The sequence below is a fragment of the Bombus vosnesenskii genome, unplaced genomic scaffold, assembly GCF_011952255.1.
Source record: "Bombus vosnesenskii isolate JDL3184/JDL3185 unplaced genomic scaffold, Bvos_JDL3184-5_v1.1 scf7180000016281, whole genome shotgun sequence".
Classification (NCBI taxonomy): Eukaryota; Metazoa; Arthropoda; class Insecta; order Hymenoptera; family Apidae; genus Bombus; species Bombus vosnesenskii.
Window position 1 is genome coordinate 777,565 of NW_022884350.1, and position 18,936 is coordinate 796,500.

Below are 18,936 nucleotides of genomic sequence, written 5' to 3' on the forward strand. Positions count from 1 at the left end.
CTACTTGCAATCGGGTGTATAAGGGTTCGTGGACGAAATTGGCCCTCTTCATGGACCTAGGCGATTACGTTTCTGTCGTGTAACGCGAGGGACAACACGCGAAAAGTGGTTTGCACGTTGATCTGTGGGATTGACGACAATGTCGTCGAGAAGGCGACGTTCTACGTTTATTTAAAAATCGTCGATGTATACTCTCGTCGCTGACCTGGAGACCGGCGACAGGAGCCATGCCGCAGCACAACCCCTGCCTGAAGAGGCTGATGACAATGACAGCGACGAATCGTCATCGTCTTGTCAGCTAGGGAACGTCGACAGCAAGTAAGTAAGTAGTTGAACGTCATGTTCCTGCTGCGTACCGCCCTTCAGTCTTATTTCTCTCACCTGCACGATTTCTTGGTCGATAACATTTCTCTACCTGAATATGCATACATCATCGCGCGAGTTTTCGATCATCTGAAATAATCCACGATCGAACATCACTCAATGATTGAATTTGATATTTAACGTACGATGGTTACGTGTTGATTTGGCTGGTTAGTGTGTTTGTAGATGCAAGAAACTGGTTAGTTATGTTCTAATTGTATAATGTGATTGTCCAAAACAATATCGACGCGGCAATTTGAGCGATAAAGAGGGGAATATCAGAATAATAGAGAGGGATTCGGTAGTTTGCCAGTCGATGCATGCACTTATATATACATATATATATGGGCATGTGTGTGTGTTTTTCGTATAAATGTGGTGTTCACTATGTGGATCAATTTGGTTTTCGCGTGCACTATCGCGTGGTTCTATCGTTGATCTACTCGGCGCGGCGTGTTTACGTTGTGGAAATATAGCCAACGAAGGATCGTACAGTTGAAATATTGTTTCGCGAGCAGTTGCGTCGAGTCTTTTGTTACTGCTGCCAGGTGACTGGAACGAGCAGAGGTCACTGACCGGTGAACTCTGACCGAACATGACGTCATTGATTGTAGCCTCCATCCAGGGAGTTTATTTTTGTGTCACTGTATAGGTCGGTATAGGAGGTGCGACGCATCTGTAGAGAGTGGAGCATCTATGGCCTTTAATCCTTGTTGCATGTTCCACCGTCAGACCTATTGCGTCAAACGTATATAACGTATATACGTTTGATTTACTTATAATCGTATACCTGCGTCTTTTTAACGATGTATGGACGAATGAATGGATTCACATTATGAACAATTTGTTTGTTGGTTCATATTGAACTATACTACAATTTTAATCGCGAATATAATACAAGCAATAGACGTACGATTACTCGATCGATTAAAGAGTCAACATTGACGATGCCGTAATATTTGAAGCGCGCAGGATTAACTAATCATAATATGGAAATAACAGATCCTAATAATTTATAAAATATCATTTCGCGTTTTATACTCATGAACGATTGTATATTTTTAATGTTCACGTTGCAAATAATAACATCTTAGAAATAATTTAATATGCAGTAAATGAGATTTAATTAAATATAACTGAAGTAAATGAAATATAATTGAAATATACACAGTACACGTATCTCTGTATTTTGTAAAAACTTCCTATTTACAAAATTACTTGTTGCATACAGTGAGTACTTATGAAAACATAAATCAAATTATACCTTTTTTGCAATGAATTATATTAATTTTCCAAATATCGAAATTTAATAGTGTCCTATCGGCATTGACAGTCTATATAAATTATGAGATAACACAATAAGTAACAAAAGATAATCATTAGCAGAGAAATAATCTTTTAATAAAGTATTATGAATGTGAAAGTAAAATTTTTAATAGTTATAGCATATTTAGCTACAGGAAATTTATTTTCAAAGTGCATGAGCCAAACATATTTTGTAGCTGTTTTTATTATAAAACAACTTACAATTACCTGTTCTCGCAAGAAAAAAGACTTGCTCGGATACGACCACGCTTTTTCACACGTTCGCCATAAGAAAATATTTAACAAGAGCTTTGTGCAGATCTGTTAAATCTCTCGGATTGCGTATAGATTTGTGCGAAAAAACTGTTCTGAAATTTTTGAAACATCAATAAATTTTTCATCAATATGTTCACATGTACAATAAGTCGTGTGAATCACAACTGTTTCCAAAATTTATACCGAATTTCCTAAAATGAGAATAAAGTATACACATTTTATATTTAATATTTCACATTCACAATTTGTCCAATTTGGACATTTGGTAGAATTTTTTTAGCTGTTTGATTATCATGTGGGTGGCTACCCCCAATGGGGTACCATCTTCGTGTTTGTTAGGATATATCCTTTGTGAGATCTGCTGGGTGTTTCCTTTTTAGTCTTCTTCCTATACTTGTGTTGATCGTTTCCTATCGTTGCTATTCTTTCTCTGTACCTTCTTGCGAATCTGCTAATCTCTTCCTTGACCGTTGATATTCCAAGGTCTTTCCGTATGTCCTCGTTTCTAACGTACCATGGGACGTTACAATTGATCTAAGAATTTTAGCTTGGATTGTCTCTATTTTGCTTATATGGCTCATTGCTGCTGTTCTCCAAAAAAGTATACACATAAGTATGCGAAATTTTATTCTATCCATTACATAAAATAAATATGACAAATATAAACGTAAATCTGCTGTTACTTGCATTATGTTTAGTATTTGAACGTGATGATCAGAGCATATTCAGATCGTACATAGAATTTATACTTATATTTTAGCCATTAATAAGAATTTTAAAAAGTTTCCTAACGTTTTTTAAATAAATTAAACGTCGAGGCAACTGTAACGTACTCAATTGATCAGTAACACACTTAATTTACTATTTATATATATGTGATAATGTTTATGTACTGTAGATTGTAAATGATAAATTTAGAAAGAAGAATACTAAGATTAGATAAATTCGATCAAAAGGCAAATAACTCGAAAAGTTATCTTTTATTATGCTTTTTTTCAGAAAGTGGAAGATTATAAGTAATCTTAATAGCGTTTGAATAACAAGATTCATAAATTTGTAGATAATAAAAGATTTAACAGATGGTAAAAACTATTTAAACAGTAAAGTTTACGAGGCAGAATTTTATATTTATTTCTATTCAATCTCTTTCAGTGGTAAATGTATCTCTGGTCGAGTATTAATAAGGAGAAAAATAAAGATCTCTTGTTAGGTAAAATTATTTTTAATGAAAGAATTATATTTTTTCTTGCGAGACGTGAAAGATCGACTTTGATTTAATGTATACAGATATTATCTATAGTTCTTTAATTACATATCTGTCTTGAAACAAAGATGTATATATGTTACGTTGATTTTCCAAAATCTTCTAATGTCTTCCAAACTTCTTGTAAAATCACTGAAAACAGCCGACTATTTCTTCTACATAAAATTCAAAAATCATATATACAAACGCCGTATATTACGTAAAAAGAACTACAATATATATGTACATGTACAAACAAATCTATTACGTATATATTCTCAACACATATCCTTGATCTCTTTTCTTTCTGTACATAGTATACAATAAAGGTGATATGTTGCTTTTGAAAGTCTCATTGAATCATTTGAAAGACATCGGAGGAACCCAAAACACGAACAGCAAGTCCCCATCGACCCTAACAATTTCGGGAAAAAACATCTCGCGGTAATTTTTAGTTAGCGATGGAAATTTGACGAGCGAGCCAGTAAAACCGTGAAACGTGAAAGAAAGTGAAAATACGTGGCGGGAACAACGTGGTTGCGTTTTAAAAATCGTTGAAGTAAAAGTAATTACGCGACCAAACAAACAACAATCTCGTATATGCACATGGTGACGTCAGAATTATTTGGATCATCAGCGGTGCAACAGTTTTCAGCGCGAGCTCGCCGGCGGACTACGTTTTCCGCGCGGTAAATCTCATTTTCCGTTGCCAACCGGCGAAAAACGTGGCACACGCTTTTTGTATTAACAACGCCGGCCTTCGTACACACTTACTTGTAATTTCCTCGAAGCATGTTCATCACGTAACCCACGTATCTCATTCATGGCGTTCCATCGCGTCTATCGGTTTCCTGTGTGGAAAGCTGAGAGCATCACGCAGCTCCGTTCTATCGATCTGCAGCTGGCAGGAGTTCTCCCTCTTCCTCCTCTGGCCCTCAGCCCTCTGCTCCTTCCTCATCTCGCTCTTCACCAACTTTAGGCGTCTCTGTCCATTTTCCAGCGATCGTTCGCTAGCTCATTCATGTCCTCTCCCCCCCTTTTCGTCGTTCCCCTCCTTTCCTTCTCTCTTGCTCAACCCCTTTCTATTCTAGTTGTCCCTCTTTATCTAATTTCGGTTCTCATCCTCCGTACCGTCCGTCTCTTTCTTCTCGCGTTCTTCCATACAAGTACGTTCCCTATCTCCTCGACCTTCTCTTTTCAGTCACCCTTCACCCTCTACCCTTAGCCCCCTATCTCTCTGCCTTCGAGCGGTTGATTCCCTATCCTCCCTTGTTCGTGTCTTTCCTGTCCTCTTTTACCTTTTGTGCTTCGTCCGTCATCCCTTCCACTCTCTATTTCTCTTTTTCTTTCTTCGACCTGTCCTCGAGCGGAATATCCTAGTGCAGCGAGCGAGGAACAGGTAGCGATAGGATGAAGTTCCATATGTGCGGGAATTTGACATGTAACGCGGTAGATAAAAAGTAGATGGAAAAATGCTGTGTCTTGCGAAAATGCGTTACACGAGACGGAGAATTAATGCAAAAGTGGTGGTTAGGTGCCTGACAGTTAGGAAAAGTACATTTGTCATTTCTTACGATGCTAGGAGAACTACGTTTATTAAAATCATCAACGATTAATTTCAAGTATTACGTATCCACATTATTTATGATAGATGTGAACAATGCCATCGATTTTTTATCCGAGAAGCTTGCAGTTGCCACTTTCCTAACAAAATGTTCGAATGTGAAGGATTAATATTCCGCTAAGTAAAAGTGGATTAAAGATTTAGATATTCAAAAATTCCGTACGCTTGCTCCATTAAGAAACATCGAACGAAGGTGCTTACCTTCCTTTGTTTTTACGGATTTCTCCAATTCTCGAAGCTGGTACAGCGAGTCCGTGTTGCAAGAACGTACCCTTTACGCGGAGGATATCTGTATTCATAAATCCGAATCGTATCCAATACCCAAGCTTCGTTTCATAGGATTTTCGAATGGTCCAAATACTAAGATAGTTCACGTTAAATATGTCAAATATATTATAGATATTAATACCAATTTTGAATATACAATACACCCATCCATGTTGAACCACATAGATACGCAAGAAACATGTACATAACGAAGAAAATAACTTTTCGATACCCCAAACTTTTTCTTACTCACTTAAAAATTGTAATATAAATATTTCCCTTGCAAGTAGTTAATTTTCTATTTGTTAATCTTTCATCTGGCCTTTTTCCAAGTAATTCCGATCGTTACTCGGCAGTTTTGAGCGTCTCGATAGTCAAAATTTATAATTTCAATCCGAAAGTATCCGAAAGTAAGTGAGAAGGTGAAGAATACTATCGTCTGGTGTGGACAGTATCCTGCAGCACGAGGAAACCAAACGAAAAATGTGTGCCATGTACCGAGTGTAAGAATCGGGCACATGAAACATGCACCGATCAAAATGTCTTTTATATTTGACGCAATTGCGATTCCCAGTGATTGGTTACAAGTTTTACTCTTCTTCTGCTCATTATCATAATTTAAATCGATACATATCTTAGTCTTGCAAAGTTAAACGTGTGTTACTATCGTGGCCATGCAGTGTCACGGTCGACCTGGGGTCAAGGACGGTTGTAACACTTTCTCCGCTTCTGACTTTTTATCAGTAACCTGATTATTACTTGATACGGTGAAATTCCTGTGTCTCTACAACGTCAGATAATTAAGTAACACCTGAGTGCAAGAAGCTTTCTTGTAAACGTAATAAAACTATTGAATCAACGTGAAAAGTTGCAAAGTCAAGATGTTCGTTTCAAAGTAATCAAAAGTATTGCGAAGTGTTCGTAACATACTCTAACGGTTCACTCATTGTCCCATTTCATTGTACAGATCGTTCTCAAGCCTCCAACAGAATGAATGGATTAAAGAGTTCAGGAATCGTTCACAAGATATTCTGGGATTATAGTAAAGGGAAGTGTAAACGTATAAAACAGAGATAAAGGAAAAATGGATCCGTCAAAGGTAATTTAAACAAAATCAGAGTGTGAAAAGTATATGCAGACAGGGAACAAAAGTCAAAATTATTCCGAAATAACGGATAAAGAATGAAATTAACGAAAACGAGAGGACAAGTCAGATATAAGAAGTCGGCTCATAGAGCGTCGGTTAGCTGCATAGCGATATAGAGAAATAGACAGATACTTAACAATTGTTACATAATTAGCAGAAGATGAGGAGGTGGAGAGGGATGCAGAAGCCAAATTATAAGGAGTACTGCAAATACATAAGATTGTGCGTAAATGCATCATACATAAGAGGAAAAGGAGAAAAAGGAGAAGTGGCAGATTCAGAGTGCGATAAACAAGCGAACGAACCTTATTAAGAGGGATAACAGGAGATACAAAACATGCACGAAGTTGAAGAATTCTGGGGTGGTTGATAACTGGTGAAAGCGGAAGAGATTGATTCTACGCAAAAATAAAGAATTTAAAAAAAATTTTTCTTTTTTTAATTTTTCCATCGAAGATAATATCTGGTGAATCCGTTATAACGAGACGTGATAAAGTGCACGCGTACCGAGCGAAAATTCAAAGTCTGATTTTCGCCGAAAACAAACCTCGAACGAAAAATTTTTTTTGATCTATATTTTTCGACTTCTTTTTCGCGTAGAGACACCACTTTCCGCTTGTACCACCAGTTACCAACCACCCTGTATAGCGAAACAGGAGTGCGAGGAAGTCATCACAAAAATAAATGGGGATGTTGGTATACGATACAAACGGGATAACAGCATGAAAAGGAATAATTAGACAAAACGAGCGAGAGTTAAGGACGAGAAAAGGAGAAATAGAAAGGTGGAAGCTCTAAAAATCAAAAGAAGTTGGCCTATTTGTGGTGTGGGAGGCCAAGAAGCAGAGGAAAGTCTGTTAGGAGTTGAGAGTATCATGAACGAGTAATTAGGTTAATTAGTTAATTAATACTGTTAATTAATTAAACAGTGTAGTAGTTAAGGATGTGAATTGTACAAAGAATAACAGATTTGAGGGATAGATTTAAGAAATAAGGAAAATGAGAGTGAATGTGAACTGAAAACCGCCATGAGCCGAAAGACAAAGATTATGAATAATAATAATAATAACAATAATAAAAATATATTCTTATTTTTATTATACTTGTATTAGTTATTATTAAATATTAACTGTCATTTTTATACAGTATATCCGTTTTAAATGTCTATACGTGATTTATTCCTGTAAATATCAGAAGTGCGAGAAAATGTTTGAGATGAAAGTCGTTTGACTTCACGGGGGAAACTTAATAAGCTATTTCGATTCTTTTCATATTTTCATTTAGAGAGATTTCAGTGCCAATGTGACTGAATAATGTAATGTAATTTTAAATGAAACTATGTGTGTTTCTATACACCATTCGATGCATTTCTTAATTCCCTATAAGAAAGTATTAAGTACTTGTGTCTGAAAATGTCAAGTTCAAAAGATATTTCAATGATAATTTCGTTGAATTGAAAGTACGAAGGTCAAGGAAAACGAACATAGAAGCACATTGCGTCATATTTCCTTTCCCAGTCTTTGGTACGATAAGTTTTATAAAATTGAAGTCGAAATATATTTCAAACTAATTATTTTTCGACCCAAGCACCTCGATGCTTCTTTGTAGAGAATAAAAAAATACATTGAATGGTGTATAGAACTGAAGTGGATTATTATACGTGTTGGTTTATTAAAGAGACCAATGATAAAATTGTAATAGTCAGTGTATATTAAAATTACTTTAAATACAAGTACAGAGACAGTGTATGTCGGTCGTAATCGTCGCTCTCTCAATGCTACTGTTCAACCCTACGCTCGCTATTCGACTGTATGACTCGCTATAATCATTGTCCTAGAGAGCATGTTCGTTTATTTGTATCGACCGGTGATATTATAAAAAGCTCAAATGTAACTCTGGTTCGCGATTACAAATAACGGCGATAATGTCTTGTCCGGAGTTTGTTTACCTTTGAACCTACCAAACCAAAACAACGTTGGCACTCCAAGGCACAACAATATGAGTCTCTCCGCTGACTCGTGTGTCGCTACAGAACAATGTGCAATTCCATTTAAAAAAATAGAGAAATAATAGAAAAAATAGACATTTTTTATATGCCTTCACTTTCAGAGAAAACACATGTAACACGCGACGCAACACAGGAAACCATAACAATTAATTTTTCCTAATGAAATTTTGTCTACCTTCTACCTACTACCTTCCACCCACTATGGCTTGTTCCAGTTACTGGGGAGCACCCTGTATACGGTTTATATGCATTAGGACGTTCAAATAACAGAACGTTCATAATAAAACGTTCACATAACGGAGGTTCTATTGTTCTTATTTCGATATTACAATGATTCGATAGTCTTACAAACGCTAAAACAAGTCACAAGAGTCAAAAAAGCATTTAGTTACGAATTTAGTCACCGATAACCAAGAGAAATGATTTTAAGGAACTGTTCGGTCAACGTTTGATTCTATTTGGAAAAAATTTGTTCGCTCCTCGAACTGCTCATAGTTCGTTCGAATGTGTCGCGTTTAAGTTTCCCTATTTCTTCTATTTCTTCTCTTCCGATATCCGTAGACACGCTTGAGTTTGTAAAATTCTTGGAAAGCAAATGCACTTTCATCTTCCCACACGCTGTATAATGTAAAAACATCTTTGAGAAATATCAACTCAGAACTGTGAAAGTCCAAGTTTCATGCTCTGACCTCCACCCCCGTGTCAATTTCACACACTTTTCCACTGAAAGATTACGTTACTTCACCATTCATGCAGCAATTTTTTCGCAACTTTTTGACTTTCACGTGCGGATGAAACGCGATACCTTTTTAGGCGAATTGCTGCGAATGCTTGTGACGAAGAGCGAAATTATTTATTCGTCTTTCCATTTTATTGATCCTCCATCATCGTGTCAATCTCGCACACGAGTGACGCATCGAATTACGAAAATGAAGGATGGCTGAGGGTAAAAAAGGAGCTCAGGTGGATCGTTGTACGACATTTCTACGCCAAGTTACGACAGTTCGAACATCGGCAATTTTTCGCCGAAGATTTAGCGATTTAATTTTGTACGCCAGCGTACTTACAGAAGCTTCTTATTGGCAATTTAAGGTCATCACTGAAAACAGGAGATCCTCTATCTCCCTTCCTCGTCACTTCGCAAATCTCCGGAGAATCGGATACGATTGCTCGAAGGAAGGAAATGCATGGACGAGTAGGTGAAGTCAACCCTTTTCAGTTCTCGCTCTTCGTCTTTCCTCGGTTGCTTCGCAAGGTTATCGTTGCATCCAATTAAAGAGAATAGTATGCATCGATTTCGGCTCGTGCTAACTTTACTTGATCCCATGAGTACGCTTTGCGATAGCAATTAATTGCGATATCGCAATGAAACGCATCGATGGATTCCGGTTGGCTTGTAAACGCTGCGTTTTCCGCGTTTCATTTTCATTAAGCGAATCGAGTAACCATTTAATTTTGCCGATAAGGATAAAGCTGAAATCCATTAGCAAAAACGAAATTCTGACATGCGAACGTTAGGTAGATTCTCCTTGCAGCGAAATATTAACCCTTTGCACTTGGAATTTTATTTCAATTTCGATACCAGCAGCTGCCAACGCTTTTAAGTGTTTTATTTGAAATTTACCTTAACTAAAAAATAAGACAATTTAAAGAAATAAAGGAAGAAACAAATTCACTTAAACACCAGTTTTATTCACACTGTTGTTGTATTTTGTAATTTTTAAGTGTATGATATATCTTGAAACAATTTCCAGGATGCAATCCTGGCTTTCTTTCGCACGTTTCACAAAAAAAGGAGCTTCTGATGTAGAGTCACGCTCGACATAGGAGTACAAAGGGTTAATTTATTCTCCTCTCTCTTTTTATCTTTCTTACAATCATTTGGGAAAAGGACAATTTCGAGAAGCGAATTTTAATTTCTAAAAATACGTAACTTACTTGATTCAAGTATATTGCGTTAATCTAAGTAAACGTCGGAATACGGCAATATACAGGGTGGTTGGTAGCTGGTGGTACAAGCGGAAAGGGGGTGATTCTACGCGAAAAAAGAATTCGAAAATATAAAATAAAAATTTTTCGTTTGAGGCTTTGTTTTCGAGAAAATCGACTTTGAATTTTCGCTCGGTACGCGTGCACTTTATCACGTCTCGTTATAACGGATCTCACTGTAGATCGTTGTCTCGATGGAAAAATTAAAAAAGAAATTTAAAAAAAATTTTTATTCTATATTTTCGACTTCTTTCTTCGCGTAGAATCATCTCCTTTCCGCTTGTACCATCAGCTACCAACCACCCTGTATAAGTAATGATGTCGTAATGAGTTCCGATATTCCAACTAACTGCCTAATAATGAAGCATTCGGTTTAGGAGATTGCAAGTTCACTTTTTAATTCCCGTATTGGTTGTTAAATGGAGCAGGACGATAAATGAGAAACGGGAGTCACAAAATTTTTGCAACGTTTAAAATTTAAGTATACAATACGTGGTATAATATTGATTTATTTATGACGTTGAAACAAAGAATACGATGCAGAGTTTAATATTTTGGCAAAGTAATTTAATTCAGTAGTTTAATTTAATAAATTAGACCTTTGATAAATCAAATAATTCTCGTTTTCGTCGTCAAACTTTACTTGCAGAAAATAACAGACCCGGTTTTTGGTTTCCTTTAATTATCTAAATACAAAATCACCTCTCTTTTATTGTCTAACCCCTTACCCCTTCGAGACGTGCTTAATTAGATGCTTAATTAAATGCAATCAAGACGTAAGTAGCTGATATTTCGAAAAATTCATTTTCACCGAAATTCTAGCTGTTGCAAATTTACTCTGATTATCTACCATGCAATAATATCTTAATTCCTCCTTTAAGAACATAGATAAGCAGATCGACAATTAGTTAGGAAGAGAGAGATTTAAGAATATAGATATGCAAAAATGTTCGCCAACAAATTAGTCTTTTAAAATATCCGCATTTTCTCGTTGATTACGATACAGCACGAAAGCTATTTTGTTAACAGAGACGAGTACACGAGTATACAACTAATAAAATTAATTTTTCATTTCAACGATACAACATTCAAATCCGAAAGAACGTTCAATGACTGGTGCGTTCGTGCTCGGTAAACTTCTCTATCGTAACCTGTTGAACTTTCACGCAACGTCGTTATTCATCAATTAAATTTGACTAAGGATAAGAAAGGAGCGTGACTAAGGATTCGATGAAGCCTCGATAACGAAAGCCAGGATATGTACTGACTTAGAATCGTATCTCTTACGTGTGACGAGTCAGGCCAGATATTTCTTCCCTGGATCATCCTTGACCTTGTCTGCTGATATCATTTGATAACCTTGAGGTAACAAACATTTCGTTCGCAGCCCTGAACCAGCGTTGTTGTATTTAGAGCGAGCTTTATTCACAGAGGCAACGACTAAGGGTTATACACGTATAAACACATGCTACAGCCACCTCTTTCAAAGGCTTAAAACGTGCAATTCTCCCTACGTGGGAGTAATTTTAAAAGTTAAGGTCAAGGCCTGGACCCTGCAGATTGAACGCGGCCGTAAGAGGACAATTTACTGAAAAAAGATCGGATGCGAGCCAAAGATCGCTTTGACAAGCTTTAGAAACCAGTTCCCATCGGGAACATATGCTGAATATATTTGTTTGGTTGTGAAAGAGAAAACCGGCCTAGTAGTTCTCGGCCAAACTTTTTCTCCTGTTAATAGGCATTTAGGAATATTTAGCAGCCGTACTGTTTTAGTATAGTTGCTGGCAATTTTTCATGCTATAGTCGATTAAACTTTGGCAAAAATTGCACACCAGAGGCATAGATTCGATTAAATAATAATACTTTTGTTTAATTATTTCTAAATTGTGTGTAACAGAGTTATAGCTCAATTAAGATCAGCCCGCAAGGCACGGGACGTGGGTCGATGTGATGGTGCAAATACACTGAAATTAAATGACTGAGTTTCGTCGACTGTGTAATACGCAAAGAAATAGAGAACTTTAAACTTTTAAGTGATTGCCCACGACCGAACCGTGTACAGCGAGAGAAGAAGAATGGAATTCCTCAGAAATGGTGATCGCAGGGAACATTTAAGAAGGAAAATAGTTGGTGTACTTTATCCAGGCAGAAATGAAGGTGACAGAGTTGACATTGGAGCATTAGTCGCGTAACTAATGTCCTGCTGGTTTGAATGAGATCAAGAACTGATGTTATACTGATGTATATCTAAAGAAATTTGTTAATATAATGTGGTTTAGGCCTAGAGCATCAGTAGAAATAAGGAAAAGATACCAGGTTTTAGGTAAATAGCCATTGACATAAGTCTATAGTTTTAAAACGTGATAACATTGTTGTATAATATTTTATATAATCGTCATTTAACGGTAATTGCAAAATTAAATGGAGAAATAATTAAAAAATAATTGTATTCAATATTATATACAATATAAAATATTATGTAATATCTTCTATTGTACTTATTTCATATTTTATATAATTATTATATAATATTGAATATAATTATCATTTAATTATTTCTGTTTAATTTTGCAATCAGTGTTGACTGACGACAAGGAAAAATATTCTCAGCATTGCTGATACTCACCTTTCATGTATGGAAATAATACATAAAAATAGCGCAAATTCAATATTATTGGAAAATATAAATAAGATAAATTACGCACTGTTTTCTCAGAGTCTGCTCAAACATACAAATCACAGACACTAAAAAGATTTCTATTTTTAAAAAATGACTAAACATCTGTCTTATTCTCTCTTTCACAATTAATACTGTAATTAATACTATCCTTCATAATTAAAATTGTATACATTCTTCATAGTGATACAAGTTTCGCACTTAAATTTCTTCGAACTTCGCAAAATTACAAGATTTAAATAAAAGGATAAATGGAGAGAAAAATTATTAAATAATAAAAGGATAAATGGATGATCAAATTAATCTTCGAAATTCTCTTTTATAACCACAGCGTTAAAAAACAGAATTTAATAATTTGAATGAAAAAAGATTGTAAATTAAACGTTACGATATCATAAACTGATTTTTATCAATAGGATCTAAATTATTAGAGGAACGAATTTAAATAATCTTCGTACGAGATTCTTTTCTGCAACTCGCAACGACGAGTCAAAAGACGTTCCATTTTGTCCCGACGACATTCTCGCTATTTTAGGAACATTCGAGAGACTAGATGCGCCCTGTTGGCCCTTTTATTTATAGGAATGACCCGGTTCAATGACCTAAACGATTTATCCGTCAGTTTGCACTTTACAGTAATTCGACTGAGCATTACAACACTTACAAAAACTTCTCATAAATATATTACGTATGTTCAGTCTGTGTACTAATTTTGTACTGCAGTAAGTAAGTTAGAACTTCTATACGTGGATAGACCAAATTTTACAACGAAATTTGAAAAACTTTTCATATAATACGCGTAATGCGGTCATAAAAGTCTTCTATGATAAGTGCACGAACGCATACTTTCGTATGTCACAAGAGTCATGTGATTTGTATCTTTGTAATTTCTTATTAAAAAATATTTTCTACAGCGCGATATCTTAGCGCCTTTATCGGTAAAGTTTTATTAAAAGGTCTTTCCTACAGCACACAATATCCTCGTGCTTTCATTAACGCTTGCTCGACAATGCTTTATTGTTTGATACGCAAACAAAAGTTGTACATGTGGTAGGAATTTTAATTAACCAAGCAGCTGTCTGCCCTCGTTCGTGCCATTTAACAGTTTCCAAACGCTGTGGGAAAATTTGAGTTGGCGAGCGAAAGGTGGGCTATTGTGCGAAAAAAAAGTAAAACACGGCTCGCGGCTAACGTAAAAGCTATTAAACGAATTACACTTGCAGTTAGGAAGAGTTCAGTACGATGAAAGCAATGCCGAAATCCAGATTAATAAATTGATTTAAAAGTCTAGTTGGAAAGTTTAGTATCGTGTTAGTAATGTGATATTTGTAGCAGTTTGCGTTATATTGAAAACTTTTGCAGCTTTATTGAAATGTGAAAAATGTAATAAAAGCGGAAAATAAAAAGTTATAATTAATAAACCTATTAAAAACTCATAATTTCATGCCATACATTTTTTACTGATAGAAACCTTCCAGGTAATTCACTTTTTAGTTGCGTTTATACGTTTGTCCTTTTATATGTTTCACGTAGTATTTTTTTTTTCTAATTAAAAAGATTTTATTTTTGGATAGGCAGAACTCGAGCGATTAACCAAGTGGTTGAATTTTCAGAAGCGCGCAGTCAGCACTTAAATTAAAATTTCTTCAAAGAGTGAATCACTATGTTCGTCTTTGTGTTAAGGAAAATAGAAGGAATCAAGTTTCAAGATGTTTCATCGCTTCGCCTAACCTAATGTTGATCTTTTATTAACATCCTTTGCTACGCCAGAGAAAAACGATTTCATGTCCTCTATCTGTTTTTTTCTCTTTTTTGTAAGAACCTGTTAATCGAATGATTTAATCCTATTACCTACGTTTGCGTTTCATCGTGTAAGATAACAACGACTGATAAAACAGTATGAAGTTTTAAACAAAGAATTATGCAGAAATTTTCTCACGCAAGGCTTACTTTAATTTTCTCTATCCATGAAAATACTGCTACCGATTTAAATGTCAGCATTCTTACATCTATCAAAGGCTAACCTTGTTATATTTCAGCATAATTTTCATTCCATTTTCACATTGTATATGTGGCGACACTCGACCATGCGACACAAAGCGCTATACTTTCAAAGCGTAAGTCCGACATGTCTAATGTACCATCGATATCTCTACGGTTCTTTCGCCGAATATTCAAAAGTGCGAAAGGTTTAGCGTCATAGCGAAGCAAACACAATTCGAGATACGTGATTATTAACTCTTGATTGTTAATCGTTAATCGTTAATTGTTGTTGATAGTTAATCGTTAATTGTTGATCGTAAATTGACTGTTGATTGTTAATAGTTTAATAAACCTTTTTTGTTGAACATCAAGAGTATCTCTTATGGGCACCTTCACCAACTACCACGTCATATATACAGGGTGGTTGGTAACTGGTTTTAATTTTTCCATCGAGACAACGATCTACAGTGAGGTCCATTATAACGAGACGTGATAAAGTGCACGCGTACCGAGCGAAAATTCAAAGTCGATTTTCTCGAAAACAAAGCCTCGAACGAAAAATTGTTATTCTATATTTTCGACTTCTTTTTTCGCGTAGAATCACCCCCTTTACGCTTGTACCACCAGTTACCAACCACCCTGTATATCGTTAACAATGCACAGATGCAAAGTTTCTTTGTCAGTATTTTCAAAAGGTACTTAATTCATGCCATGTTCGATACTCAAGAGTTCGTATAAATTCACTGGGAAATATAACATAGCGATGGAAAAGTATAATACAAATAAGTTCCATTTCGTAACTACGAGGAAAACAATATTAAATTCACGTAAACTGGAATCGTGTCCGAAGTAAAACAGTTTAAACTTTAATTACTTCCTTAACATATCTGCGTCCTTTGTTCTGCTAAAAATACTTTGCATTTGCGTGTATTACTTATGAGACACGCTATATTGGAGAAATATTAGAAAATGTTGGGTAGTAGCTCTTCTTCTAAGTACATAATACCGCTTTTATAGATCTTTCGTTGGAGAAGCTCTTATCGACCTCAATTATAACGGCTATGCTCGAACCGAACTGATTTAAGACAGGTGAAAATGGGCCATCGGTTCGGTCTTGTCGTTACTTTGAAATAAGACCTCTATCGGGAAAGCTTTTCCTCGGCAAGTAAGAAAACGATTCTCTTAATGTTTTGAGAATAAGGTAGCTTTATCCTCCCTTTTATCGCAGTATTTAAGGGTCTACTATGGTTCTTCATCTTCTATGTAGTATCTATGAAGAGGAAATCTGGATGTATTAAAAGTAATTGTCTTAGAGTATTACATCTTTTGGAGAAAGATTTACGACAGAGAAGGATTTTCATTTCAGTAATACAATCGTGGCTAAATTATCGAATCGTCCGTGATAAAAATATTATTACGACGAGATTCTTATGTAGCAAAAAGATAATATGTTATTCGCATAGTTATACAGTTTTCGTGTGTTTGTTTTTATTAAAAAAGCATACTAATTTGGCGGATATATTTTTAGACAAGATCTTCAGTGTCAAATGTTTCATGCATATGCCTCGTTATAAAGTACTGTTTATATGTAAATTGTTTTACAGTTGATTATAGTATATAAAAACATAAAATTTAATATAAAAGTGATTAATTGTATCGTTAATATATATTAGACGTTATAATCCATGGAAAATAATATTTAGAAACTGAATATTTATTCCTTTAATATCGCAATACGAAGTAATTGGAAGGCTGTATGGAAAAATTGTACGAATATAGTTTTTCGTAAAAATGCTACAAGCATAGCACATTATATGCAAGACCCGCGTTTGTCTAGAAAATTCTCTTATAAATTTCCACAATAAGGTGACTTTATGACCACACGCGATATCATTTTTCTTCCGAGTACCTCGATCAGTATAATTAATTTTAATTATACCCATCTCAAGCTCCTCTTACATACGTAAAATGAGGAAATATAGTCAAGAACGCTTACTCTTTATAAAGTACATATTCAGCATAGTATAATATTTGTACAATAGTCATATAATATATTACAATACCAATGTATCAGAATATTGTTAAATGAAAATGAACGATAGTGAATGAATCAGCGTTCGTCGATCGACGATCTACGATCGTCACGTATTTGTTGATGCACACAAGGTTATATCGGATGGAGTCCAAAGTTTCAGCAAACAACGTAGTTGTTGGAAATAAACGGAGCAAATTAGTATGTATTGACCGGCGATTTAAATCAATGACAGATGTTTCTGTCATTTCTAAAAAATGTTTTTTCCTGCGATTCGACCGATCGCTTGTTCCTCCTACGATATGCACGTACAAACTGTTCAATGGAATTCGTTACGAGAAGTCTTTCGCAAATGTATTCATGACATCCATACGAAGTTTCCGTGTTTCTCTACGCGAGGTAAACACGCAGTTTACGTAGCTAATATATTCGATCCACTCATCCATCCATCGATGCGTCTCTGCGTTCTCTTTGCGAAAATATTGCGCTGAAATTTGAGACTTAAAATTAAGGAAAATGCGTATTATCTTGTAACCTACGGCGGAAGGTAGAGGAGCCAATAGAAGTTCGATATTTCGACGTTTAACCCTTTCGCTTCGGCGCCGCTTATAGGCAGCGGCCACGCTACGACTCCTGGATCCGACATCCAAATGATACATATACAAGTGCTATCTGTAGCCAATAATATATTTTTTCGTTATCAGCAGAACACTATCTGTTGATTTTATTGACATATTGGATTAATCACTTCTTAAAGTTACTCATTGTTCAAACAACATCAAAGCGTTTCACGCAATATATTTCAAACATCCAAACGATCGTATACTGTTTCATGCTAAAAGGTCTATTAAATCCATTGACAGTGAAACGGTATTTCATATATGGTTCTTACAAGAATTATTGTTATTTAAGACTTGGGAAAACGTATATACAGCAAGCACGCACACTGTGCGTATTTCTGGCGCGCGTTTCCATTCAGTGACAGTACTTCGACGGACTGGACTGTTGAAGCGAAAGGGTTAAATCACATCGATATCGCTTATTCATTACAGTCCCAATTTTATGTGAACTCACATTCGATTACACATCAGACGTGTCATTACAATTACATTAGATATACATGCGAACACTTATTAACACTTTGACTGCTATGTCGAAATTACATGCTTCGCTTAGGACACTACGGGAATATTTTTATTATTCAAAGTATATAATGGCAAAATTATAAAAAATTGATGATGTAAGACAACATTCTTCTCCAATGGACCGGATGCCTTGGTAACAGTTGATAGCGACATATTATAACAAGGCTTCGTTTATTTCAACAAACCATTCAAACGTCCAAACAAGCAAAACGTCCAGAATATATTATTGGAACGTGTAGAATATATTTGTAAACAGTATTATGATTATTTTTATGATTTCGACAAAACATTCGGCTGAAATGGTAGAGCTCCGCAAAAAAAATTATGTTTGTGATAAACGAATGGTAGTGGTAGATTACAACAGAGGAAAATGTGCTGTAGATTTATCAGATCAAATGATAGCATATTCTGCACCACATAAAAGAACCCTCAAGTGGTATATAAAATTAGCTTTAGAGTTATTATTAAATACATCAATTTCAAACGCGATGATACTCCATAAACAAGCAACGAAAACAAAAATCAAGGTATCAGGTTTTAGAATGGCACTCGCAATGCACCTTACACAGTGCCATTCACCAGAGCCGTCAAATACACTTATTCGACAAAGATTGCGACATGAAATGCAGAAGAAAGAAGGGCAAGCGTAATTTTGCACGAAAATTTTGCAGAGGGTGTTATAGAAAAAATATTAAACAGTTAGGATCAAAAATTGCTAAGAATCGGACCAAAAAGGTGACCACTTATTGTCCAGATTGTATCGATGAGCCACATTTATGTTTAAAGTGTTTTAACACAGTGCACCGTTAGATGCAAGATTTGTTCTCATTTTTTTTATTGATATTCTAATAAAAATGTTTAATTGTTCAATGGGGCA

At 35.4% G+C, this 18,936-nt stretch overlaps 1 protein-coding gene across 3 annotated transcripts in view; it reads left to right on the forward strand.

Annotated features, from left to right (window-relative positions):
- The window catches only part of LOC117242933, a 213,283-nt gene continuing 194,347 nt past the window's right edge, over positions 1-18,936 (forward strand). Inside the window, exon 1 of one of the 3 annotated variants that reach the window (XM_033509997.1) lies at positions 1-318. In XM_033509997.1, the coding sequence (XP_033365888.1) occupies positions 185-318 (134 nt within the window). In that variant the 5' untranslated portion in view covers positions 1-184. Of the gene's footprint in view, positions 323-18,936 lie in introns of all 3 variants that reach the window. The other 2 variants (XM_033509996.1, XM_033510000.1) reach the window with 2 other exon arrangements.